Source organism: Melanotaenia boesemani, chromosome 18, assembly GCF_017639745.1.
Source record: "Melanotaenia boesemani isolate fMelBoe1 chromosome 18, fMelBoe1.pri, whole genome shotgun sequence".
Taxonomy (NCBI): Eukaryota; Metazoa; Chordata; class Actinopteri; order Atheriniformes; family Melanotaeniidae; genus Melanotaenia; species Melanotaenia boesemani.
In genome coordinates, this window is record NC_055699.1 from 12620031 (window position 1) to 12646863 (window position 26833).

The 26833-nt window shown below is 37.4% G+C and overlaps 3 protein-coding genes across 5 annotated transcripts; 1 reads left to right on the forward strand and 2 right to left on the reverse strand.

The window, feature by feature from the left end:
• Window positions 1-123: 123 nt before the first annotated feature.
• mix23 (mitochondrial matrix import factor 23) lies at window positions 124-2928 on the forward strand. Its single transcript, XM_041967583.1, has 5 exons — window positions 124-225; window positions 1576-1701; window positions 1850-1996; window positions 2481-2540; window positions 2621-2928. Exons 1-5 carry the CDS (start codon window positions 175-177, stop codon window positions 2669-2671), a joined length of 435 nt encoding a protein of 144 aa, XP_041823517.1. The 5' UTR covers window positions 124-174; the 3' UTR covers window positions 2672-2928.
• A 1356-nt stretch (window positions 2929-4284) lies between these two features.
• LOC121628533 (cystatin-B-like) lies at window positions 4285-16036 on the reverse strand. Of its 3 annotated transcripts, none has more exons than XM_041967587.1 (3): window positions 15927-16000; window positions 4726-4827; window positions 4285-4572 (listed from the first exon to the last, which is right to left on the reverse strand). In XM_041967587.1, the coding sequence occupies exons 1-3, from the start codon at window positions 15996-15998 to the stop codon at window positions 4444-4446; spliced, it is 303 nt and encodes a 100-aa protein (XP_041823521.1). In that variant the 5' UTR covers window positions 15999-16000; the 3' UTR covers window positions 4285-4443. The 3 variants fall into 3 exon arrangements, with proteins under 3 accessions (XP_041823521.1, XP_041823519.1, XP_041823520.1); XM_041967585.1 differs by lacking the exon at window positions 15927-16000 and adding an exon at window positions 4911-5078; XM_041967586.1 differs by lacking the exons at window positions 4285-4572; window positions 4726-4827 and adding exons at window positions 15266-15574; window positions 15742-15843 and having other exon boundaries at window positions 15927-16036.
• Window positions 16037-22891: 6855 nt separating this feature from the next.
• On the reverse strand, window positions 22892-25146 carry LOC121628976 (cystatin-B-like). The gene is made up of 3 exons (XM_041968419.1): window positions 24975-25146; window positions 24772-24873; window positions 22892-23700 (listed from the first exon to the last, which is right to left on the reverse strand). The coding sequence occupies exons 1-3, from the start codon at window positions 25041-25043 to the stop codon at window positions 23572-23574; spliced, it is 300 nt and encodes a 99-aa protein (XP_041824353.1). The 5' UTR covers window positions 25044-25146; the 3' UTR covers window positions 22892-23571.
• Between the last annotated feature and the right edge of the window lie 1687 nt (window positions 25147-26833).

Below are 26833 nucleotides of genomic sequence, written 5' to 3' on the forward strand. Positions count from 1 at the left end.
GAGTATAATTAATTACTTAGATTGTATGTTTATTTTAATGTATTATTCTTTATGTAAGTTTTTTTTAAGGAAACCATCCATGTAGATTTAGCCTGAACCAAATAAGTGGGCACCACGCAGGCACTGTCTTGAACAGACAAGTCGAGCAGATCCTGAAGGACCCTGCAGTTCACTATGGCGGCGCCCGATGGAACTTTAAACTGTGAGGACTTTTCGATGTTTCAGGTAATTTAAATGAAATATTAATCGATTATTGCAAACTTGTTACAGACTTGCTGCGTTATGAACCATTACCTCTTGGAGAGTCCCTTGCAAGACACTTTAGTTAATCAAAAAGGTGACCCTCCTGGTCACTTCGTGGTTGCACTGCACGCTCTGCGAGGTCCAATGATCCAGACTGGATCACAGGACTGAAAACTATCCTGCATATCCTAAAAGAGTTTGCCTCCCTGAGTAGCTCAAATAAATATGGACATAGTAAGACAGCTAACCCGTGGACCAGTGTTTGCATCGCTATCAGATTAAAGGTACTCTCGTATTCAATTATGTTAAAGCTCCTATATAGTTTCCATAAGTATTTGGACAGTTACACAAGTTTTGCAAGTTCACCTCCGATAACTAAGACAAGGCATGAAGCAATCAAGACATGACTAGATCCTAAGGTTTAGACTTTATCCTCAAGGTTTAAGCAAAAAAATAATGCACCATTATCAATTAACTAAAGTTATTTTTGGTTACCTTTCAATGGAAATGGACTGATTTACAGTTTTATGTCCAGACAATGCACATTTCTATGTTATTTAGTTAGAATTAATCCCAAAAATGGTGTAGACTTGATCCCAAATATTACATTTTCATGCAATCTCAATATGTGATTGTAAGAATTATTGAAGCAAAAGAAACAGGATGTCGAAAAACAGCTTGAGAAAGATGCTGGGTCACCATTTAACCTTTTTCTTAAAACAGCAATCTGCACAGATGAGCTCAGTGGAACTCAAGAGGTGTGAATGACAGTTAAGGAAGAAATATTTTCTTTGCTGAGAAAAGTCTTTATATTTCCATCAAAGTCGTGAACAGTGCAAAGGTGGCAGACTTATCACTATAAACGTCACCTTAGTGAATTTAAATGCAATCTGTCGGCAATGCTCAAGAACAGAAAAGTTAAATTAGACTTGCTAGAGATCATTTTCAAAAGCCTCTACAGCTATCCAATAATATTCATTACAGAATCAACTCAAGAAGACCTTGGGTTGACATCAAACTCTCATCAAAGATGCACAGGAGCTGAAAACAAACTTATTTAGTCTGTTAGCTGACAGCTATGATAAGCAGTTGTGGTGCAGCAGGAAACATGGAAAACCTGCAGCCCTTGTAGGACCAAACTGAGCAGCTCTGATCTGGATGTTGTGCTGACAACTCAAACATAATCTGAGACAAATGTCAGCCTTTTAAGTTTCAAGTTTTTATTTAATTTGCTATAACCAACATGTTTGGAGCTCTTCTATCCAGTCATTGCTTTGTTGGTTTCAGTTGACATGAAGCTGCTCCCTTTCTGTGTGTCACTCTTTTTTCCAGGAGGTGCTGAAGGTGATGCGCACCATAGACGACCGCATCGTCCATGCTCTGAACACTACCGTGCCCACGGTGTCCTTCTCAGGAAAAGTGGATGCCACACAAACCTGCAAACAACTCTATGAGTCTGTCAGTGTCAAAACAACAAATCCAATTTTGTTAGAAAAGTAATAATTTGATATGAGTTATCACTGTTAAAACAGACTTAAAACAGTGATAGCTCATATATCACATCTCTCATATTCATATATCACATCATATTTTGTGCATCCCACAGATGATGGAGGCCCATATGAACAGAGACAAGGCTATTAAGGCCTGTATAGCTCAGACATCTGAGGTGGTGGGACAGCTACGTGAACGGCGAGCAAAAGATAGTGAAAACATGGCACTAATCAAACAGCTCCGAAAGGAGCAAACCAATGTAAGTCCTGTTACTGCCACAAGGGTAATTTAACCTTAGGTTCCCATTGATATGACGCTCCTAATACCCCTGTACTTCTGTTACATAAATGAAAATTAAGAGATTTATTTGAAGCGCTATAATACTGACTAATAAATGAAAACCAGATATTTAATAAACTCTGTCTTCATGACCAGCATCCCAAACTGAGTTCATCTGAATAATCATATGCAACTGTGCCATTACCACATCCAACTGTAGTTTCATTGACAGTTCACTAGATGGCAGTAGAAACATGCTACAGACGGTATTGCACTGCTTTATGGGAACAGTTGGATGCAGTGTGTTTTATTATTTTAGATGCTTCATTTTAAACTCTTCTGTGTAAGCCTTCTGTTTCCTCTGAGTTTGCCAGTTTCACAAAAGTAGTTAAAGTGAGATGAACATTTTACAAATGAGAAACCATGTCGTATTACACATTGTCTCTTGTCATTCTTGCCTACAGTTAAAGCTAATGCAGTCAGAGCTGAATGTTGAAGAAGTTGTCAATGATAGAAGTCTGAAGGTACATCGGTACAGTATCATCCTTTCAGAGTAAATAGATGTCGTCATCTCAGATATTTATTGCTGGTTTTCTTTGCTCAGGTTTTCAATGAAAGGTGCAGAATCCACTACAAGCCTCCGAAGGTGAAGTAAAGTGAAGCTCCATCTGAAGAAAAGAGGCAACTTCGCTCCAAAGTTTGAATCAAGACTGGAGCTGATACTGTGAACAGCTGCTGAGTCCTGCTTGCAGGCTGCTCACCATCCAGACCTCTGTGACCTCCTCTCCATCTCACTCATATTCCATGTGATTATTGCATTGCATTACCATCCTTGTATAAGAGTCATCTGTGTGCTTCCTTACAAAGAATTATTGTACAAAAGGAGTTTTTTTAAAAAGACAGTTAATAGTTTTCAAGTGACTTCTGTCGTCTTTGTTTATATCATTTGCAAGGATTTTGAGTTGTTTAGTGTTTTTTCTGCAAATAGCCAGTTAGTCTTTTTTAATCACATAACACCAACAAAAGTAATGATACTTCATTAGCTTCCATTTTTCCTTTGTCTATTAACTGGAATATAGTGACATGGCAAAATGTGGAGCTGATGCGAGCATCAACATGGTTTAGTGGGCAGGGGAGCCGGGAGGAGGCCTGGGGCAGCCATAGCCAGCACTCAAATAAACCCAGCAATAGTGATTTCCCTCAGATCACTACTGATGCACCTTTCACACATCAGTTGTACCTAATCAGCATCATTAACCATGTGTTGTTATTTGGTAAATCATACATACCAAACAAAGGCTGCTCAGCCTTGCTTCACTGTTCCTTATTATGTTGTCCGTATAGTTTTTTTTTTTTTTTTACATGTTTGTAAAAAAAAAGTACTACCTTTCCAGCTTTGGGGTTTTTGTCTGAACAACAGTCTGCGTCACTAAAATGCACCAATCGGTGACAAAGGTCAGCCAAACATTTCAACCACAAGAACCGGTAAGACTGCCTGTTGTTCACTTTGATATAAATTAAAAAAAAAAAAAAAAACATGTGCGTAGCACAGTAATAACATGTAAATACATGTAAATGTTTTTTTTTTTAAATGCAATGTTTGCTCTGTAACTTTATTTAGTTGCATTTTAAAAACATTCATTACAGAGGAGGAGAAGAATTCTTCAATAGGGTTGAGGAAAGGGGAGTACGGTGGAAGGCAAAGCCTGATAAAACCTTGGTTCATATTGAACCACTTTCTAAACTGGAGGGCTCTGTGAAAACTCATTTGTCCCAAACAACAACATAGATAGGATGCTCATCTTGCTGCTCTAACAGAGCATCTCGCATGTGATTAAGGAAAATGAGGAGCAGGTGAGTGTTGTGGGGCCCCAGGTTGGCATGATGGTGGACAACCCCATGATTGCTGATGGCAGCGCACAATGTGACATTGCCACCACACTGCCCAGGGACACCAGCAACTGCCCACTGGCCAATCACACTACGGCCTCTCCTTCTCCTTTTAGTAAGATTACAGTAAACCCAGCTTCATCCATGTAGATGTATTCATGGGGTTTTTCCATTGCATTGACCCACCCAGAAACAAATGTGGTTATCAAATGTGTGATTATCAGTATTCTCATCCTGATGTAAGGCAACAACTGATTTCTAGTTGTTGTGATCAAAGTGTAATTTAAAGTTTTTGAATCTTGAAACCTGAGTTTATGGATCATTTGTGTGTGTAGGTGTGTGTGTGTGTGCGTGTGTGTCAATCAACTTCTTTTGTGGTTTTATTTGTAGCAATTTATTTTAGTACACAGAAATCAAACTTTCATTTCTGGTTGTTTTACAGCCAAATGTCACCATAAAAAAGAGTTTCACAGAATCATTTTAGAATAAAATAGCAAAACATTTTGAAATAAGACTCTGCTGTTGATACTGTTGTGACTAAAAAGGTTCAAGAGGGTCATCCTTGGTTTTGTGCTGTTCTACAGCAACCAACTGAATCAATCCTCCATCACATAGAAGAGCTCTGAACACATGCAGATGGATGTAGTTCTCTCCTCCAACATGAACCTGCAGGTAAGAGAGAAACTCTGAAAAACTGGCATCTGTCTTATCCTAACAAGTATCAGTTTCTTATTTATTTTTCAGGTTCAACTTGATGTCACAAACAATTCAATTTATATATTAAAGACACATTTATGCCAAAATTGATAAATTATTTACTTTGATAAGGAAGTTGATTCCGTGTACAACCTGCGACCTGTATTTAGTAGCTTTAAATTCATCAACACATTTTCCTGTTTTCTCTTCCACTGCAGTCTTCACCTGTTCATGAAAGAAAACGACAGGAAATCCAGAATTAAATAGAGAGCACATAGCACTGAGTTGTGAAGTAGGTTGACACTTACCTGATCACATAACATCTGAGTTTCCTCAGTTGCATCCGTGGTTTCTCCATATCCTCCAAGTGTCCCAGACATGCCGATGTTTGCTGACATTGCAGAGAAGTCAGTTGCGTTTTTCTCCAGTGTTTTAATTCAGCTGTCACTTATGCTTGTATTTATACTGGCGAGCTACACCTGATGTGTTGGTCCAGATATATGCTAGGTGGAGTTAAATGTCACTCCCCCTTGAATGGATTTCATTCTGAGATAAGGCCCATCTCAAATTCCTCAGAACATCTTGGGTGAGACATACAGTGAAGCATGAACTTAACCTCTCTCCTGTTACAACATGTTGTTTGGGCAATCCTGATTGAACAGAAAGTGAGTGTCCAACAAGATTAGCTTTTCAGAGAAAATTACAATAATTTACAATAATGACAACACTTCTAGTGTGAACAAGTTGAGATTTCATACAAAAAAGAGACAACCATCTTCCATTTCTTAGATCTTTGTTTTATACATTGTTTTTATGATAAACTCAATTATAACTTCATTTTATTTCATTAATTAGACCACAGATGCAGAACAAAATAAAAAGCATTATTTGTGTGTGTTTTTACACAATTTAGACCTTGTCTGTTGTTGTTGTTGTATGCTACCTTTGCTTTCTGCAAAACAAATTTCCCCATGGGTATTAATGAAGAACACTGAAAATCTTTGATAGTAATAAAATATAATTGTAAACATGTAAAGTGCATTTACATGTTTGACAAATAATTACAATACAAAACATACAAGTTAAATTTACTGAAAGAAAAGTTCACAACCAGTTATAGTCTCAAAATACATTCTCAAATTCTTGTCCTCAAATGTCCTTTACAAAAAAAACTTGCTTTCCTACTAGTGCTATGCACAACTCATCATTAAATTATGTACCTACCCTCAGAGACTGTAGCTTGTTGTTTTTATATCCAGTTTAGCTAGAAAGACTGGACTGGGTCTTATCTTTAACTTAATCACAAGTTTGTAAAAAGAAAGACTTCCTCAGTTTAAGGTTGAATATATATATATATATATATATATATATATATATATATATATATATATATATATATATATATATAAATTTAAAGAAAAGAGAACATGTCCTCAGGTCTAAAAATGGGCAAATGCAACATCAGATAAACAACACATATTGCATTAAATCCCCAAAATAAGCTAATATGCAACCGGTGAGTGAAAAACTAGGTACACCTCATATGTCAGTAACTTTCTGGGTTGAAATATTGGACAGGTGGTTTGAGGTGTTTGTGCTGATATGAAAATTCAGCATTATGACCAAACATCTCCATTTCAGTGTCATTTGTCCAAAGTGTTCTTCAAGTCTTCTGATGTAAATTTGCAAACTGTGCTACAACATTCTTTTTAGAGAGAACAGGCTTTCTCCTGGCCTCCCAGCCAAACAATCCACATTTGTTTAGTGTTTTTCATAATTGTACTGTCATGATTCTTTAACCCTTAACATGCTAAGGCCTGTAAAGTCTGAGATGTAGCACTTGAGTCTTTTGCATGACTCAATGTGAAAATGATTATTATTCTTGTCCCTGTTACAGAGATTCTTAAATTCTATGTTCTTATCCTGGTTTTTATCCTAGAGATTGTTTTATTTCCTTAAGGTTTTCTATTGTTGTTATTATATTATGTTTTTTATTTATTTATTTATTTTTATCCATCTTGATCTCATTTTTGTATTTTGTTTTTGTACTTTGTAGCTAAAAAATCTATACACTGCTCCTTTTACATGTGTTCTTTAGAGTACACAAATAAACATCAAGATAAAATCATCAAACTCTCATCAAAGATGCAAAGGAACATGGAAAACCTGCAGGACTGCAGCCCTTGTAGGACCAAACTGAGCAGCTCTGATCTAGATGTTGTGCTGACAACTCAAACATAAACCATGTCATATTACACTTGCGTCTCTTGTCATTCTTGCCTACAGTTAAAGCTAATGCAGTCAGAGCTGAATGTTGAAGAGGTTGTCAATGATAGAAGTCTGAAGGTACATGGGTACAGTATCATCCTTTCAGAGTAAATAGATGTCGTCATCTCAGATATTTATTGCTGGTTTTCTTTGCTCAGGTTTTCAATGAAAGGTGCAGAATCCACTACAAGCCTCCGAAGGTGAAGTAAAGTGAAGCTCCATCTGAAGAAAAGAGGCAACTTTGCTCCAAAGTTTGAATCAAGACTGGATCTGAAACTGTGAACAGCTGCTGAGTCCTGCTTGCAGGCTGCTCACCATCCAGACCTCTGTGACCTCTCCATCTCACTCATATTCCATGTGATTATTGCATTGCATTACCATCCTTGTATAAGAGTCATCTGTGTGCTTCCTTACAAAGAATTATTGTACAAAAGGAGTTTTTTTAAAAAGACAGTTAATAGTTTTCAAGTGACTTCTGTCGTCTTTGTTTATATCATTTGCAAGAATTCCGAGTAGTTTAGTGTTTTTTCTGCAAATAGCCAGTTAGTCTTTTTTTTTAATCACATAACACCAACAAAAGTAATGATACTTCATTAGCTTCCATTTTTCCTTTGTCTATTAACTGGAATATTGTGACATGGCAAAATGTGGAGCTGATGCGAGCATCAACATGGTTTAGTGGGCAGGGGAGCCGGGAGGAGGTCTGGGGCAGCCATAGCCAGCACTCACATAAACCCAGCAATAGTGATTTCTCTCAGATCACTACTGATGCACCTTTCACACATCAGCATACCTAATCAGCATCATTAACCATGTGTTGTTATTTGGTAAATCATACATACCAAACAAAGGCTGCTCAGCCTTGCTTCACTGTTTCCTTTATATGTCGTCCGTATAGTCCTAACCTTCATCCCTCAAGGACTCTAGTTTTTTTTTTTTTTTTTTTTTCCTGTTTGTAAAAGAAAAAAGTACACCCTTTCCAGCTTTGGGGTTTTATATCGTATGTCTTTTTTATTTTTATGAAACATTTTCATCAGGTCTTAAAGTTTGGTAAGCACAATCCCAAATGAACAATGCATATTTAGGACTCTAGTTTTTTTTTTTTTTTTTTTTTGTTTGTTTTTGTTTGATTTTTCCCTTCCAGTCTTTTCAGCCCAATGATGGTTTAATTTACATGTTTATTTAAAAAAAAAAAAAGTACCCCTTTCCAGCTCTGGGGTTTTATATTGTATATTTTTACATTTTATAAAAGTAACTATAATGACTGTGCAGTGTTTTCATCAGGCCTTAAAATTGGGTAAATGCAATCTCAAATGAACAATGCATATTTAGTCTACAAAACCAAAGCTAAATGCAGGGTCAGTCTGTGAAACCTGGATACGCCTCATACTCCAGTAGCTTGTAGAACCAGCTTTGGCAGGATTAATTTGACCCTTCACCAACATCCTTGACGGACAAGGTTTTCGTGCTGATTTGCTGAATTTGATTATCTCTACTTTGGTTTTTTTTGTGTCTGAAGAGCATTGCACAGAAATTCTGGCAGTTTTTTTTAAATAAAAAATTGCAGTGTTATTTTTAGAAAAGGATTTGTCCAGGCAACCCTTCCAAAGACATGTTGTTTGCTTCTGTTTTTTCTTTCTTTCTTTCTTTTTCCAATGTATGCGTGAACTTTAATTTTTACCATGCCAACTCAGGCTTGTAAAGTTGAGGATGTAGCTTCTGTGTCTTTGGAGCATTGAACAGGCTAATCTTGTTGTGTGGAGATGGCCAAGACAATATCTTCAAGTTTGAAACAGCCATGGATACATACTAAAGATTAAACAGTAAGTTTATTTATGCAGAAACAACAAATCGCATAGATCTGGACTAAGGCCAAAATATGAAAACAGGAGGTAACATCTCAAACAAAGAAATAAAATTTGAGTTAGACAGCAAGACAGAACAAAAAAATGCAGCCTCTTGGCTCCTCTGCCCGCAATCCAGGGTCCTCATTTATAAAGCTGGCGCGCTCCAAAAATTGACCTACGCCAATAGGGCTTTGTCAGTCACGTGACCTAACTAGTAGACACGCCCCCAGGTGCCCTTTTGGTTGTATCTTGGACGTAAACGACAACAGGAGGAGCAGTAGTTTAGCTTGTAGTACATTTTAAAACTGTTTACTCAGTCGCCAGTCTGGAGAAAAATAAGAAGGATGAGAGGATACCGTACACAGACAAACTTATCCAGGAGGCCCGGGATCGGTATCTGTTCACATTTCCACCGCAGGACTGCGACCACACATTCGTCACTGCAAAGGTAAGCTAACCTGGCTGTTAAGTGAAGTTATGACTGGTGGTTACTTTACTTGTTTTGCCTGATTTTCTTTACTTATTTAAACTGAGAACATAAATAATTCATGTGTATTACAATGTTGCAAAGAAACTACTTCATATTTATATTACATAAGTCAGAAAAAGTTTAAAATGATGTAATAATCCTACCCTCTCACTTCTCTCACTACAGGACTTGCCATGTCAAATTTACTTGAACATGTTATGCCACAACTTAAGTGTTTTTTTTTTATATCACGTGTCAGTACATATTTGGTATTTTCTTTAATTGCTATTTTATCTGTTTACTGTTGTGCTGCTACTGTTTATTCTGACTGAATCGCAATAAAAAGTGCATATCGGAATAAGTAAAACTGTCAAGCTTCTCATTTGGTGAACAATAATCCAAGTCATGTACAAAAACAAAAATAAACTTGCACATTTTTGCTAGCACAAATAGTATGAAAAGAAAACTTCCAAGTGTCTAAGTTTACACATACATCATCATCATTGTGTCTTTGTTAGTCATCCATGTTTCTAAACTATTGTTGGGCAATTGTTTGTCAGGGCACAGCACACAGTGACAACCTTATCAAACATTGTGTCTTCTTCACCATCCCATGGAAGAATCATGTTTATGGATATGGTTCCTGTTAAGATCTTATACTTCTGACAAACATTTTCAATCACCCTTTCACCATGGATTCTTAAATGTGCTATTTTTCTAGTTTCCTCCACATCTCTAGCTGCTAAGTGACAGCAGCCTTTACTAAAGGCTTGGATTTTGACCTCTGCACACAACATGCCCACACATATCTGTATGCCAAAACCTCTGTCAACCAAGACAATGTCCCCAGGCAACAAAGGGCCAAAATGGATACAATGACTTACAACCTTTCCTACTTTTTCTTTCTTGTGTTTGTGCAAACACTATTTTGCAGACAATAGTGCTCAACACTGCTCAGCACTACTAGTCACCATCCAAACCTTGAACAGACATAACCCTGCAGGATAACCAGCATAGGGTGAGTAAAAACAACTGGACTGAATTTAGTTTCCTGAAAAAAACTGAGTTCAAGCCTGATGAGGTGGTTCTCCTGCATTGAGTCACCTGTGTGTTGTTTCGTTTCTCTAATGTAAAGCTCATTGCTTTTTTAAGAGTCAGGTCCTCATCATGAACCAGTTTCTGTCAGCCTACTGGAGATGAATGCATGGATGAGTTTCTTTTGGTCTTTCAGAGAGACTAAACTTTTAATTATGTTGATGTTTCTGAGCTGGTAAAAAGCTGTCTTAGTGACTAATAAAGAAGTTGAGCTTCTTCTTCAAAAAATGCTTGACTATAAAGCATAAAAAACTCAAGGAATGGTGGATCGGGAATCGGATGTTGTCCATCACATTGACGTCATATCCTTGAGTTGTGCTGCTTCGCTGTCCGCACAGTACCGCAGACGGTAGAGGACTGAAACCTGTCCACTTTGGTACCTGGCTTCAGACATGGTCGGTTTCACGGAGGCTAATCCCTGGCTTCGTGGGGATGACAGGGTGGTTTGCTAAAATACTTTTGCGGTTTTGTTGCAATCTGGCGTCATGGGGCCTGCCCCTTTGTCTCATGATGAGTTTGTTTACCTTTCTCTGCAGGACAGAGAGGTGTTGGGATGGCGGGTGTAGGGGGCACCCTCTGAGGTGAGCAGCTTTAAAAAGGCCCCATCTCCTGTAGCAATGGGGCTGGTTTGATGGGGCTGGTGGCAGGTGTTTGGTACAGCACCTTGTCCTTCAAAGCGGCAGTAAAACTTGTGGTGGGGGGGCTTTGGACTTGTAGTTGGTGAGCTGCCTGAGTTCCCTCCAGACACAGCTGAAAATTCCTCTTGTATATTAAACTCAATAAAAACCAATCATTTAATCAGTTCTAACTTTTGACCAGTATCCCAAAGCCTGAAATAGTCTGAACAAACATTAAAATTGGCTTCTGTCAGTCTGCAAGTGTGTCAAAAATGATGTCCAACTGTAGTTTTATTGGCATTTCACTAGATGGCAGTAGGTGTGCATGACTGGATTGGTAGGATCCAGTGTATTTTATTATAGATGCTTCAACTTGTTTTATATAAACCGTATGTTTTCTTATTACTTTGCCTACTTCACAAAAGTGCTGCTGTACTAATTCTTTGGAGTACCTCCTTATATCACAAAAGTTCTCTTTGGGATGTGGTGTGAGCTGAGCCTTTTCAAGCAAGAGAAAAACTGCCATAGAAACATTAGACTTCTCTGTTATAATATTACACTTGTCTCTTGTTATTCTTGCCGACATTTAAAGCAAATGCAGTCAGAGCTGAACGATGAAGAAGCTGTCAATGATGAAAGTGTGAAGGTACAGTCAAGCTGCTTTTCTCATCGCTGCTGTGTCATCCTGTCATTAAAAATAAATCTAATTATCATCTATGATATTTATTGCTGGTGTCATTTGTTTAGGTTTTCAGTGAAAGGTGCAGAATCCACTACCCACCTCTGAAGGTGAAGTTAAGCTCCAACTGAGAAAGGAGCAAATTTGCTCCAAAGTTTAAATCCATACTGGAGCTGACACTGTGAGCTGCAGCTGCTGAGTCCTGCCTGCAGGCTGCTCACCATCCAGACCTCTGTGACCACCTCCCTCATATTCCATCTGATTACTGCATTGCAAGCTTCTGTTTTTTCTTTGTGAATAATTAGAATATAGTGACTTGCCAAAATGAGGTGCTAGTATGAGTATTTATCTCAGTGTACTGTTGTTCTTCAGTATGCAGAGCTTATAGCATACGGTACGATCTATGCAAGTACCACAAAATTTTAATACATCAATTATATAGGTTTGCAGAAAGAGGCAGAACCAAGATCAGAGAGAGGAGCGTGGGCAGGATACACACACAGAAATGATTGACAGACAGCAGCTCAGCTCACTGGCAAGATGTAAAGTGAGATTAACAAAGCACCTATGCCATAGAGTGGTCTTTGAGGTGGAAGAGTTTTTCCCTCCAGAATCTCCTCACGTGGCCCTCAACCGTATCCGTCTGAGCCGTTAGCGCTGTTGCGCTGACCTGTCAGCAGCTCCAGCAGACTTTGTGCTGTGGTGACTCACAGCAGGTTGTGGCAGCTGCAGGAAGTTGCCGCTGCTACAATTTTGGCAGCTGTCTCTCCTTAGATGAGGATCAGCAGGTAAAGAATAAGGTCTGGTGTTACTTTTACACTCCTCAAAAGCACAAATCCGTCCCATTGCAGGAATATTTCATCAGAAACTCTGTGAAAGGATAGAAGTGTGCAACTAGCAAACCGTATAAGTTCACATCCCTTCATATGTGTTGGTGGGCGTGGTTTTCTATGAGAGCGGTATGAGCCATTTTCTACCTACAAAATCCTGTTTAAAAATTTTTTTATCAACAGTATATGTGATTTTCATCATAATTTAGTAATACTGTGTTGTTTACAGCTGAAAAAACACAGTTTTTCCATGTATCGGTTGCACCATATCAGTAGAAACAGACACATCATTAAGCCTCTGCAGGTCTTTGGTTATTCACACATACCAAACTAAGGCAGATTAGTCCTGTTTCAGTCTCCTTACGCACATCAAGGTGACATCACAGAGTCAGCTGAGTGATGACAGCACTTTTTGTCAGACTGTGAGTATGATCCCGGCTTGATGCATAAAAGCATGCACCATGGCAGGTACACTTCATCCCTGTTACCTCTTTACCGTGCCAGCTCAGTGGTATATCAACTGCAGATCAACTTTGACACAATGACAGATTGACTGGGATGAAGCATGATTTAAAACAGCAAATAAAACAAAACTTATGTTTTATTTATACTCTGTGTCAGAAATAGAATAAACAGATCAGATGAAAACAATTGGGATAAATAAAAGTACATAAAGTTGGATTAAAGAGCAAACTCACAACAGATAAAATAACTGTACTTAAGCAAAACTGGCTAAAATTCATGGATGGAAAAATAATACCTAGAATTGATATGAGCATTGCACGTTTGTAGTTATTTACTTTTAATGGGCTGTTGAAACTGTTCAAGCTGACAGCTGCAGGGAAGCAACTGTTCTGGTGGCTTGAAGTCCTGGTCCTGATGGAAAGGTACTTTCTTCCAGAGGGGAGGGGCTGGGTCCTTCCTGAAGTCCACTATCATCTCAGCTGTCTTGAAAGTGTTGAGCTGCAGGTTGTTCATGCTGCACCAGGACACCAGTTGGTACATTTCGCTCCTGTAGGCTGACTTGTCATTTAAATTTATTGCAGATTGTCATGATTATGGGATATTTGTGGGTCCTGACATGATCATGGGTCTTATGTTTAAATGAGTTAAGACCTTGTTTTGGGATCATGGGGCGTATTAGGCTTTTGTTTATATTATGGCTTTAGGGTTCTTGGTTTATAATGTTATGTTATCTTAAGGTTCTTGTTCTCATGTTTTAGGTTCTTTTAGGTTGTTTTAGGACACCTGGGCTGATTACTGATTCCTTTCACCTGTTTACTTGTATATATACTCCTTGGTTTTGTGTCACTCCTGGTCAGGTCCTCGTGCTTTCTTCTTGGTTTCAGTTTGGTTTCATCTCCAGCATGTTTCATGGCTTCACCATCACGGTTTGTTATTGTTTTTTCATGGATCCTTGTCACTGTTTCTAGTATTAAGTTAATTGTATTATGCCTAGCCTTGTTTTGAGTTCTGGAATAAACCATTAATCAACTATTCCATTTCTGCCTCCTGTCCTGAACTGTCTGCGAGTGGGTCCACACTCCTCCTCATCCCGCCATTCATTACACAAATGTATGATTACCTTTATTAATTTCAACAATGACATGAACTGTCACCTCTCAGTATTCTCATCCTGACGTAAGGCAACAACTGATTTCTGGTTATTGTAATGGTGAATTTAAAGATTTTGAATCTTAAAACCAGAATTTATTGATTTTTATTTATATATATATATATATATATATATATATATATATATATATATATATATATATATATATATATATATATACACACACATATGTAACAAAATTGTTTGTTTAATGAAAGAAAAACTCACACTAGTACACTCCACTAATTAGCATCACAGATGTCTACAATCTTGTAATCAGTCAGTGGGCTTATATAGGGTTACAGGTAGTCACTGTGCTGTTTGGTGACATGGTGTGTACCACACACAACGTGGACCAGAGGAAGCAAAGGAAAGAGTTGTCTCAGGAGATTAGAAAGAAAATTTTAGACAAGCATGTTAAAGGTAAAGGCTATAAGACCATCTCCAAGCAGCTTGATGTTCCTGTGACTACAGTTGCACACATTATTCAGAAATTTAAGATCCATGAGACTGTAGACAACCTCCCTGGATGTGGCCGCAGGAGTAAAATTGTTGACAAATTAAAGAGACGGATAATACAAACGGTAACAAAAGAACCCAGAAAAACTTCTAAAGAGATTAAAGGTGAACTTTAAGCTCAAGGAACATCAGTGTCAGATTGCACCATCCATCGTTGTTTTAGCCAAAGCGTACTTAATGGGAGACGACCAAGGAGGAAAACACTGTTGAAAACAAATGATAAAAAAAAAAGCCAAACTACATGTTGACAAGCCACAAAGCTTCTAGGAAAATCTTTGGAAGGAGCTGAAACATGCCGTCTAGAAAATTCACCCTTCAAACCTGAGACAACTGGAGCAGTTTGCTTATGAGGAGTGGACCAAAATACCTGCTGAGAGGTGCAGAAATCTCATTGACAGTTACAGGAATCGTTTGATTGCAGTGATTGCCTCAAAAGGTTGTGCTACAAAATATTAAGTTAAGGGTGCCATCATTTTTGTCCAGGCCTGTTTCATGAGTTTATTTTTTTAAATAATTCTGTTGAAGCATGGTTGAAAAGCAATGTCTGACTTTCATTGGTTAAATTTCAAAGAATTTTTATTTATTATTACTTTTGTCAGATTCAAGATATTTCTGTGACCATTGTGGGTTTCTCTTTCATTAACCGAAGGGTACCAACAACTTTGTCCACGTTTGTGTGTGTGTGTGTGTGTGTGTTTGTGTGTATATATATATATATATGTGTATATATATATATATATATATATATATGTTTCAGTCATGATTACATGTACACAGAAATCAAACTTTCATTTCTGATTGTTTTACAGCCAAATTTCTCCATTGAAAAGAATGTCAGAGAATCTTTTTAGAATAAAACAGCAAAACATTTTGAAATAAGACTCTGCTGTTGATACTGTTGTGACTATAAAGGTTCAAGAGGGTCATCTTTGGTTTTGTTCTGTTGTAAAGCAACCATCTGAATCAATCCATCATTACATGGAAGAGCGCTGAACACTTTCAGATGGATGTAGTTCTCTCCTCCAACATGAACCTGCAGGTAAGAGAGAAACACTGAAAAACTGACATTTATCTTCTCCAAACAAGTATCAGTGTTCCTTTTGACCATTCTCTTAATTTTACAAGTTCAACATGATGTCACAAAAGATTCAATTTTATATATTAAACACACATTTATGCCAAAATTGTTAAATTATTTACTTTGATGAGGAAGTTGTTTCTGTGTACAACCTGTGGCCTGTATTTAGTAGCTTCAAATTCATCAACACATTTTCCTGTTTTCTCTTCCACTGCAGTCTTCACCTGTTCATGAAAGAAAATGACAGGAAATCCTGAATTAAATAGAGAGCACATAGCACTGAGTTGTGAAGTAGGTTGACACTTGCCTGATCACATAACATCTGAGTTTCCTCAGTGGCATCCGTGGTTTCTCCATATTCTCCAATTGTCCCAAACATGCCGATGTTTGCTGACATTGCAGAGAAGTCAGTTGCGTTTTTCTTCAGTGTTTTAACTCAGCTGTCACTTATGCTTGTATTTATACTGGCGAGCTACACCTGGTGTGTTGGTCCACATATATGCTAGGTGGAGCTAAATGTCTCTCCTCCTTGAATGGATTTCATTCCAAGATAACTCCCAAATTCCTCAGAACATCTTGGGTGAGACATACAGTGAAGCATGAACTTAACCTTGCTACTGTTAAGAGGCAGCAGTAGCTCGGGAGGAAGAACAGTTGTCTCGTTGCCTCCTAATGTTTCCATCGGGGTATGAGTGTGTGTGAATGGGTGAGTGTGACAGGTGTGTTTTGAGTGGTCAAGATGACTGGAAAAGCGCTATACAAGTACAAGTCAGTTTACTGTTACAACATGCTGTTTTGGCAACCCTGATTGAACAGAAAGTGAATGTCCAACAAGATTAAAGATTAGAGAAAATTACAATAATTTACAATAATGTTTACTTTATTATAATGACAACACTTCTAGTGTAAACAAGTTAAGATTTAATACAAAAAAGAGACAGAACAACTTTCATTACTGAGATTTTTGTTTTACTCATCCTTGTCATGAAAAATTTGTTTTAGTCCTTCATTCTGTAACTTTTAATTCTTGCATTTTACTTATTCAATGTGAGAATATTCTCTTTATTTTTTTATTTATTTTTAAAGTTTGTTTTTAATGTACTTTTAATACTTCCCCTGCACCCTGCTGTAATATTATGTTTTATGTAAAGCACTTTGAATTTCTTTGTTCTTGAAATGTCTTTTACAAATAAACTTGCCTTGCTATTAGTGCTATGTACAACTCATGATTAAATTAACTATTGTTTTTTTAACTATTGTACCCAGCTTCAGAGATGCTAGTTTGCTGTTTTTATATCCAGTCTGGCTGAAGGAACATGCAGTGGACAGTATAGATAGATAGATAGATAGATAGAAGTACTTTATTCATCCCAAGCTGGGAAATTTAGTTGTTGCAGCGGTACAGTCATTTAGCAGTTGTGCTCCTTAAGGCAGCAAAAAAATAGAAAACAGTATAAAAATTTCAATATTTACAAGACTTATACAAGGAGATATTTAGCTATACACAGTAAGAGTGAGAATAGCCAGCAAATAATATAGTCCAGTGCAATGATTAGTAGTGAAGATGAGGAGTTTAACTGTGCAAGGTTGATCCAGTCAGTGCAAAAATTCACCAGTTACAACAGTCACTCATATTGTTATCTCTGAGACCATGATGATGAGTTAAACAGTCTTATTGCGTGTGGCAGGAAAGATTTCCTAAAGCGGTCCTTGAGACAGCGAAGCTGTCTGAGCCTTTTGGAAAAGGAGCTCCGCTGTCTGTCCAGCACAGGGTGGAGAGGGTGGTCCGGGTTATCCAAGATAGATAACAGTTTGTTCAGTGTCCTCCTCTCCACCACTACTTCTAAAGTGTCCTGTCTGCAGCCAATGACAGAGCCAGCCTTCCTGATCAGTTTGTTCAGTCTGTTGGTGTCACTGGCTGCAATGCTGCCCCCCCAGCAGACCACAGATGAAAACAGGGCACCGGCCACAACAGACTGGTAAAAGATTTCCAGCATCTTGCTGCACACGTTGGAACGACTGCAGCTTCCTCAGGAAGTAGAGTCTGCTGCAGGCCTTCTTGTACACAGCTGTGCTGTTGGTTTTCCAACTCTGTCTGTTATCGATAGTCACTCCCAGGTATTTATATTCTTCAACCGTGTCCACATCACTACCCAGGATGCAGAGGGGCTGTCGAGCTGATCCCTTCTTCCTGAAGTCTAACACCATCTCTTTGGTCTTGTCCACATTAAGCAGCAGGCGATTCTTACCCGCCCACTCCACAAATCCGTCCACCAGCCCCCTGTACTCCTCCTCCCGTCCACCACTTATACACCCAACAACTGCAGAGTCGTCAGAATATTTCTGAAGGTGACATGACTCTGAGTTGTACTGAAAGTCTGTGGTGTATAAGGTGAACAGGAATGGAGAGAGCACAGTGCCCTGCGGGGCTCCTACATCACTCATCACCACATCAGACAGGACACCGCCCAGCCGGACAAACTGCGGCCTGTCTGTCAGGTAATCAGCGATCCAGGAGACAGAGGACCCGCCGACACCCATCAGCCGCAGCTTCCCACTCAGTAATGAAGGCTGGATGGTGTTGAAGGCACTGGAGAAGTCAAAGAATGTGACTCTCACAATGCCTCCACTACCATCCAGGTGCGAGTGAGCTCGCTGCAACAGATAGATGACAGCATCATCCATCCCCACACGTCGCCGGTAGGCAAACTGCAGAGGGTCGAGAGAAGGTTTCACCAGTGGCCTCAGGTGGGCCAACACCAGCCTCTCCAGCACCTTCATCACATGTGATGTAAGGGCAACTGGACGGTAATCACTGAGGCCAGATGGAGATTACTTCTTAGGAACAGGAACCAGGCAGGAGGTCTTCCAAAGTTGTGGCACCTTCTATTACAAGTTTGCAAAAGAAGGACTAAGTTTAAGGTTGAATATGTATGTTTTTTTTTAAACATTTCCTTAGGCCTTAAAAAGGGTAAATGCAAAATCAGATAAACAACACATATTGCACTAAATCACAAAATAAGCTAATATGCAACCAGTGAGTGAAAAACTAGGTACACATTATACTTGCTAATAACTTGCTGGGTTGAAATATTGGACAGATGGTTCTAGGTGTTTGTGCTGATATGAAAATTCAGCATTATGACCAAACATCCCCATTTCAGTGTCATTTGTCCAACGTGTTCTTCAAGTCTTCTGATGTAAATTTGCAAACTGTGCTATAACAATCTTTTTAGAGAGAACAGGCTTTCTCCTGGCCTCCCATCCAAACAATCCACATTTTTTCATAATTGTACTGTCATGTTTCTTTACCACTTAACATGCTAAGGCCTGTAGAGTCTGAGATGTAGCACCTGAGTCTTTTGCAGTTTCTTTCAGCATTGTATAGTCTGATCTTAAAATCCTGACGTGGACTTGCTGAGACATCCATGGAAGCTATCTTGCATTAACCTGGCATCTACTTACCCTCTCGATTTATATGGAAGCTGCAAGGGAGGACTTGACTCTTCACTCACTGCTTTTGCAGTTGAACTTTTGACTTGTGAATTTTGTCATAAAAACACTTGCAACTAAAGAAACTTTCTTTTTACAACCTTTACATTTCAAGTATCTGTTTTTATCAGTATTCTAATACAGAAACACTGCGAAACAAGAGAACAAATTTGTAAATGATGTATATATTTTTTGGTATGTCAGCAGAGCTTTAAGTGTTTCCCACTCCTCCTATTTTCTCACAGCTGCTCCACTATCATACTTACAACCTTATGTGGTTTAGACAGCACAGCAACAACCAGATTTAGACATTTCCAGGCATGAAAAGGGAGTTTGTTACAGTCTCAGTCTCATTTCTCAACATGTGTGTCACCGTTGCGCCAGACTCTGCTACACCTAGTCCTGTCAATCACAGCCGCTCTCCCTCTCCAGAATAGTCATTAAGTACACCTGCAAGTAATCCCAGCTCCAGTTCTCTTGCCAGTCTCCGTCGGACCTCATTCAAACACTCAGAACCTTTCCACTTCCACTTCCCCGTCCCGGTCCCGACTCCCCAACCTGTCAACTTGGACTTCAGAAGAACTTAGAGATCATAAAGACTCCTGCTTCAGCCAGTTACTCTGTTTATAATAAAACCTGTTAAATCAGTCCTGCCTCCGAGAGGTCCTTCATAACTATGTGTTCTGCAAAATTTTGTCAGTTGAATGCTTTAAAGAAAAACCACAACAGAAAGTTGAAGTGAAAGAAATGCCACCTTGTATTTGGTGGAGGAGAAGGGGGAGGGGTGTTAAGCTTATGTTACAGACTAGAACTATTGCACGTTGTAGATTTAGTATTAAACTGTTGTAGTATATTTATAAGTATTGTGTTTGGTCGGTAACAACAGCCAATATGAGACACTGAACTAATAGTAAAATTTGCAGTAAAAGTAAAAATGATTATTTTTGTTGTCCCTGTTGCAGTCACTGCCTAATAAGAAGTAGTGACATTTCCAGTTTTTTTTTACTGTATTTATTCATCTAATTTTTTAGCTCTATTTATCATTGAGACTCTTAAAATTAATTGACTTAAATTCTATGTTCTTATTCTGGTTTTTATCCCAGATTGTATTTTTCCTTAAAGGTTTTATATTGTTTGTAATGGTTTCCAGGGGCAGGATGAGTGTGGACCCACTCACAGACAGGAGGCAAAAATAAAGTAGATGATGAGGGATTTATTCCAGCACCAAAAAACAAGACTTGACATAACACCATTCAACTTGAAACGAAAACAACTCAAACCAAACCGACCAAGGTGAAACAAAAAGGACCTGACAAAGTATGACATGAACCATGGAGTATAAATACCAACACAAACCGGTGACATGCATGAGCAATCAGCCCAGACCCCCTACATATAAACGTAAAAGACAACACAAGATCTAATCCTAACTAAACCCAAGAACAAAAACCAAAAACATGATCTTTACAAAAACCTATAAACATGAATTAAATAAAAACAAAATAAACTCCATGACCCAAAACAGGATCTAAACAGGACTAGACATAATACCCGTGATCAAGACAACACGAACATGACCATAACCCATTACACATCTCATGCACAAAACCAAACCACATAAATCCCCTAAATGTGGCCGGACTCTCACATCCCATAATCATCACATGACCCACACATCTTATACACAGATCCCACATAAGTCCTATGAACATGATAATACCCACATACATCCTATGATCATGACATTGTTATTTTTATAATGTGTTTTATTTATTTATTTTTATCTATCTTGATCTTATTAGTTGTATTTTATCTTTCTACTTGTCCCTGCTGTTATATTGATTAATAACCGACACTGAGCACTTTTTGTTTTTGTCACTCGATCAAGTTCAAGATGTTTTTGTTTTGTCAGGGAATGCTAAATTCTACCATCGCTGTCTGTAAAACAAATTTACCTACGGGTATTAATAAAGAACATTGAAAATCTTTGATAGTGCTAAAATATAATTGTAAACATGTACATTTACATGTTTGACAAATAGTTATAATACAAAACATACAAGTTAAATTACCTAAAGAAAAGTTTACAACCAATTATAATCACTATATACATTCTCAAATTCTTTTCTTTAAACAATACAGCATGTTTGATTTATACCATAAAAATCCAAAGTTCACCCCAGTAAGTTCATGATTCACCAGTGCAAAGGGTGTGAGTCAGATAGGCATGGCTAGCTCAGATGATTTCTTTCGCAAACACAGTGGAGAAGTAAAAAAAACCTGCTTGTACTCTGTACATGCAGATTTCTGAAACTTCGTATTTAGAGCAGCTGATTGAAATTGAATGAAACTGTGAAGACTAATATTGTGTATTAGCTAATAAACAAACAAAAGGTCACAGTAGTGTTTTGATAAACCACTTTAAACATTGAATGTGACACATTCATGATGGTAAATATTCACTTAAGTTATGCAATGTAGGATCTTGTATAATTACATCTATAAACTGTAAATAGCAACAATGAGAGTTGCATTCTTTATTTTCTACAGTTATTAAACTTACTAGGGGAAAGAAAGACCACTGAGTCTTTTCCAACACAACCCAAAGATTTGCAGTGACATTAAGATCTTGACTCTGTGATGATGAAGTATGAACAGGAGGCCTCGTGCTCCCTGAACCACAGTGTTGCGAAAGGAATCCAATAAATCCTGATGTGATTATCTTGCAATGTGCTTGTGTCATCAGGGGAGGAAAAATTGACTGATGGAAAAACCCGGTTATTCAGTATATTCAGATAGCAAGTTGACTATTTTGGTCATTTGAAGATATTGAACTTATAAATGTGTAAAATAAGCTCCCACTACCTATCTGAAAAACAAACTAACTTATGATCTGGATGCATCTTCATTTTTTGTTGATTAGCTTCACCTAAAGGTGGTCTTTGCAATTTCCCTCTAGAATGAATAATATATATATTTTTCATATCATTTTGTTTTCATCTTAAAGCTACACATCTCTTTACCCACAATACTTTGGGTATCTTTGCATTGAGTATCTGTGGAAATGCTCCTAATATCACTATGATATCATCTTTCTTCCACAAAGATTCACAACTATCCCTCTAGATTTTAATAATGTCTTTAGCAGTTCTTAACCCTGCTTTTGTATTTAATAGTTTGTAGCTCTTTTATTTGCTTGTTGCAGAACAATAATTTGATCCTTAGGAAAAAAAGTAGATTCATTTTCACAACCACAGAATATCCTCTAACATAACTGTTTATAACCTACATCATATTAATACTGCAGTACTTTTCAATCAGAGACTCTTAATCTAATGCTGTTATATTCAGGATTTTCGTTCTTTTTTTATATTTTAAGTTTTTTTTTTTTTTTTTGCCAGGCAGTGCACATTATTATTTTCATGTGGTGCTCCATGCAGTATAATGACCCTAAACAAGTAATAAAACTCTAAATTTAAGCTTATTTTATACATGTTTTTTGCACTTCTGTGCTTTTTAAGCTTGTTTCAGTTTACAAAAGTACAAATCATGAGTTTTTGCCAAATGTCTGCTTCAATTCTTGCTTTGAGGGAATATTCTGGCTACACACTGGAAAATGTTTCTTATCTTTTCAAATATCCTAAAATAAAAAAGGGGCTTTGGCTGACTTTAATCATGCTCATGCAAAATAAATCTGAGTGTCACGCTCTTCTTAGAACCCCTTGAGTGAGGTATTGAGGCCGTTGCAGATGATCAAAGATAACTTCAATAACTCTGGGGTAAAAGTGGACAAAGTGTTTTAATAACTTTGGTATAAACATGTCCTAGTAAGACATAAACACCAAGCTAGTGGGCAAGCATGTCAAGAAAGATAGATGCTGTGAAAATGTTAAACCAGTTAAAAGGCTGTTAAAGGAGTGGCATTGGGGGTTGCGCATTTCATGTTTGGACCTTCCACAAAACCCAAATGTATACAATTTTAAAAGAGTTTGCAAATTATAACATACAAGAAAAAAAAACTGAGAAGGGATCTTGTATCCTAAAGAGACATAAATCAATAAAGAAATTAGAGCCACGTCAGCAGCTGACACACTACATACTCAAAATGTCAATAAACATTTGTTTGTCTCCTCTCATTCTCTGTCACTATTTTTCCACCACATCATCCAGTTGATAACAAAGTGTGTGCACTCAAGCCTGCAGCTGTTTCACACATCAGTCAACACAACAGAAAGAAGAGACACAATAAAAAAAAAAGAATAACAATGAATCTGTTTTATGTATTTATGCATCTTGTACAAAATATCTCATTTAGTTATACACTTCTATCATCAACCATGATCTTCAGTGCATAGTGTTTATTATTACATGGAGTTTTATATAAAGAAACAGGATATTAAAGGATTAAGTGATGAGACTGCAGCCTGTAGGCACTTTTTTTTTCTTTTGCTTGGTTTGAATTAGAAGTACTCAATAGGGTCATCGTGGGCTTTGGAATGTTGCATGCTGCTCAGCTCAAGCTCTCCTCCATAACACGGGAGTTTTTTCCAAACTCGGAGATGAACATGATCGTCTCCTCCTACGTGGACCTAAAAGAAAGAACAAAAGAAGTTAGACAGGGTCATTACTTGCATGCAAAGATACTTGACTGCAGAAACATCAAAAAGTGTTAAGACCTCTCCAGCAATCCACCAAAATTCCTACACAGACTTTTTTTTGTGTGTCATTTCAGTGATAAATATTCAGTTATGGTCATTAGTTTTTTTGTTTTTTTTTTCTGTCTACTGGTCAGAATAATATTGGATTTTTTCCCATTTTTATTAAACTTGTGTCCCTAGCAAATATAAAAATGCATTTCCATCCATCTTTTTAATACAATTTTTAGTTTGTGCATTAAAAAAAACAGACTAAATGTTATCAAAAGTCAAAATATTTTATTTATGCTTCTAAAGCAGAAAGAGATGTTGTTAATGAAGCATGATGTGGTTAAAAGTATTAATTTAGAAAGTTTAGTTGGTGTTTAATAGCTAGTGCTGTTCCATTTTCTGAATGCTACCAGACCAGGTCACTGCTGTAGCAAAAGTTAAAGCAGTTTCAGAGCTGGTTTTGAACCATTCCTTAACTTAGAACCAGTTTATTACATTTTATCCACCACTACACTGGCTCCAACCCTGAAAAACTGGTGCTACAGTAGCACCAACTCTTTGCTGAATCAGAGCAAAAGTAGGAGAGGGTGGAGACTAACCAGATTAACTAAAATACTGGTACTAATAGTCCTTGTTCTGCTTTGTAGTGGCAGTTTTCTAAATGCTACAGGTTGTACTAGTCTGGCCTTGTAGTGGAGTCCCTGAGAACAGGACAAGGAGTGCCGTGTCCAGCTGCAGTCCAGGACGGTTCAGTTGGGAATCTCACTGCAGGATGACACCCACCGGTGCATCAGCAGGGCCTCAAATAAGGGACCACCAGAACAGAAACTGGTCCAGTTCAATCAGAAAACAAGAAGGAAGGGTCGGCTATGACAGAACTTTAAAAGTAATATACATCATTGTAGATCCTATAAACATTCAGCGTTATTATGAAGTTCAAATCTGACATCACAGTTTTAGGGGCACCGTTTTGCTCTCCTGCAACGTTTCAGCTGCATCTGTACCGATCATTACCTTAATGAAGTAGTTGGTTCCGGCCACAAGCTGCGTTTTGAAGCTCTTTGCAGTGAAAACATCGTAGGTCGTCCCTGCTTTCTGCTCTGCGTGAGGCTTCATCTGAATAGCAAGGAGGTGAAGAAGACAGCAAGATGAAACACGGACTCCCAGACTGTGTGAGTATTTAGCACCAAATTGAGAATATTCCTATTTCTACTTACAGCATTACAAATCTGCTGAACTTCGTCATTGGCTTCTTTCACCTCGGAGGTTCCTCCACACATCGGCATCGTGACAGTTTTTAGTTAAATGACTATTATTAACACAAACTGCCGATAAATATTTTTCGTTCCCGGTAGATGTTCTAGATGACTCAGTGAATCATGGGAGTCGGCGTTTGGGAGTGTACCATCGAAATGGGGGTGTTGTTTTTTTCTTAACTATGTCAGAAATGGAGTAAGAAAACAAAAAAATGTACTAATATGTAAATAACTGTTTAGAATAATATATATGTTAAAGTTATAAACATTAGTTTAGATCACTACTAGATTATCTTAATATATTTTTCAACAATGATCATTTTTTGCCCTTCTTGCAGCTACGTGGGTTAGTCCGAGGCGTGGCAGTGGTTTAGGTTACGGCAGCTGACTAAAGCTGGGAAATCACAACAAGTTAAACTGGTGGAAAGTGAGTCATAAAGTAGGTAAAGATGTCCGTCTCCAACCCAGCCATTCATATTTCACCTCTTTTTGCCTCCCTCCTTTAAAAAAAATATTTAGTCGTACAAATCAAGATTCGCAGCACTAACAATAGTTGGAAATGAGCTTATTGTTTTTCTGTATTTGCCATTTTATAGAAACAAGGGTCTAATTGGGCAACTAGAATCAGAGATCTTTTGTAATCGATATAAAACCCAGTGAAAGCAATTAATCTTATCTTTTTCATAAACTTTAAATTTAATTGCACATTTTATTCGTGGTAAGAAGTGCACATCTTCCATTATCATTATCATTGTCATTAAATGATCAAAATTTCATTTAATTTAGCAATGTAACATGTATGCAGGTATATGCATGTGCAATAAATAAATTATGCATAACTGCAAACAGCACTTCAGATGAAAGTGAACTTGGTTTCTACACAACCATGAAGCCCACTGTTTTGCATAACAGGGACATAAAGTTGGACTGTTGTTCAACTTTCTAATCACATTTTAATCTGCTTACTGTGAATCTCAACACCCATGTATGCATACACACTCATGGTGCAACACAAACTCTGCCTACATAACTGTGAGCAGTAGCAAAATACTATAATTTGTGTAAGAACAACAGCAGCAAAGACAAAGAAATACTAAAACAACACTGAACAATTATCTTTATTCTGTCTTCTCAACTAACACACACACACACATCTTACACTATTACACAAAATATACAAATCTTTTGGTCAAAGGTGTTAAAAAAGGATTTATACATCTTTAGACTGAAATAACTTTATCTATTATAAAAACAACATAACATTTATTATTTTAAAGTGATTCTACAAAAACCAAAAAAAAAAAAACATAATCATTAAACAGTTCTTCAAATTGTTATCCACAGAAGTCACGAACAGAAAGTTTTCATCTCTATGTACATTTGACAGAAATACTATATAATAATATGGCTAAAAAATAGAACAATTAATAAAATCCATAATGTGTGCTGTGTTAATTTGTCTTCTCTGCATGACCACATTTGATATATATATATATATGTATATATATATATATATATATATATATATATATATATATATATATATATATATATATATATATATATATATATATATACATGGACAAAATTGTTGGTTATCCTTTGGTTAATCAAAGAAAAACTTACAATGGTCACAGAAATAACTTGAATCTGACGAAAGTAATAATAAATAAAAATTCTATGAAATTTAACCAATGAAAGTCAGATATTGCTTTTCAACCATGCTTCAACAGAATATAACCATGGGCACCACTGTTGCCTTCATTTTCCAGGCCTTCTCAAGTTCTTCTTTCGGGCCTTGGTATTTCTCCAATTTCTCA

Bases quoted from the DNA above. Each gene is read 5' to 3' on its own strand.
- mix23 (XM_041967583.1), top strand. From the start codon at position 175: ATGGCGGCGCCCGATGGAACTTTAAACTGTGAGGACTTTTCGATGTTT. The intron at 226-1,575 runs GTAATTTAAATG...TCTTTTTTCCAG, and splicing joins AGGACTTTTCGATGTTTCAG to GAGGTGCTGAAGGTGATGCG. The intron at 1,997-2,480 runs GTAAGTCCTGTT...TCTTGCCTACAG, and splicing joins TCCGAAAGGAGCAAACCAAT to TTAAAGCTAATGCAGTCAGA.
- LOC121628533 (XM_041967585.1), bottom strand. From the start codon at position 5,000: ATGTCAGCAAACATCGGCATGTCTGGGACACTTGGAGGATATGGAGAA. The intron at 4,828-4,910 runs GTAAGTGTCAAC...TTTCATGAACAG, and splicing joins CTCAGATGTTATGTGATCAG to GTGAAGACTGCAGTGGAAGA. The intron at 4,573-4,725 runs GTAAATAATTTA...TCTTACCTGCAG, and splicing joins GAATCAACTTCCTTATCAAA to GTTCATGTTGGAGGAGAGAA.
- LOC121628976 (XM_041968419.1), bottom strand. From the start codon at position 25,043: ATGCCGATGTGTGGAGGAACCTCCGAGGTGAAAGAAGCCAATGACGAA. The intron at 24,874-24,974 runs GTAAGTAGAAAT...CTTGCTATTCAG, and splicing joins TTCAGCAGATTTGTAATGCT to ATGAAGCCTCACGCAGAGCA. The intron at 23,701-24,771 runs GTAATGATCGGT...TCTTTCTTTTAG, and splicing joins GAACCAACTACTTCATTAAG to GTCCACGTAGGAGGAGACGA.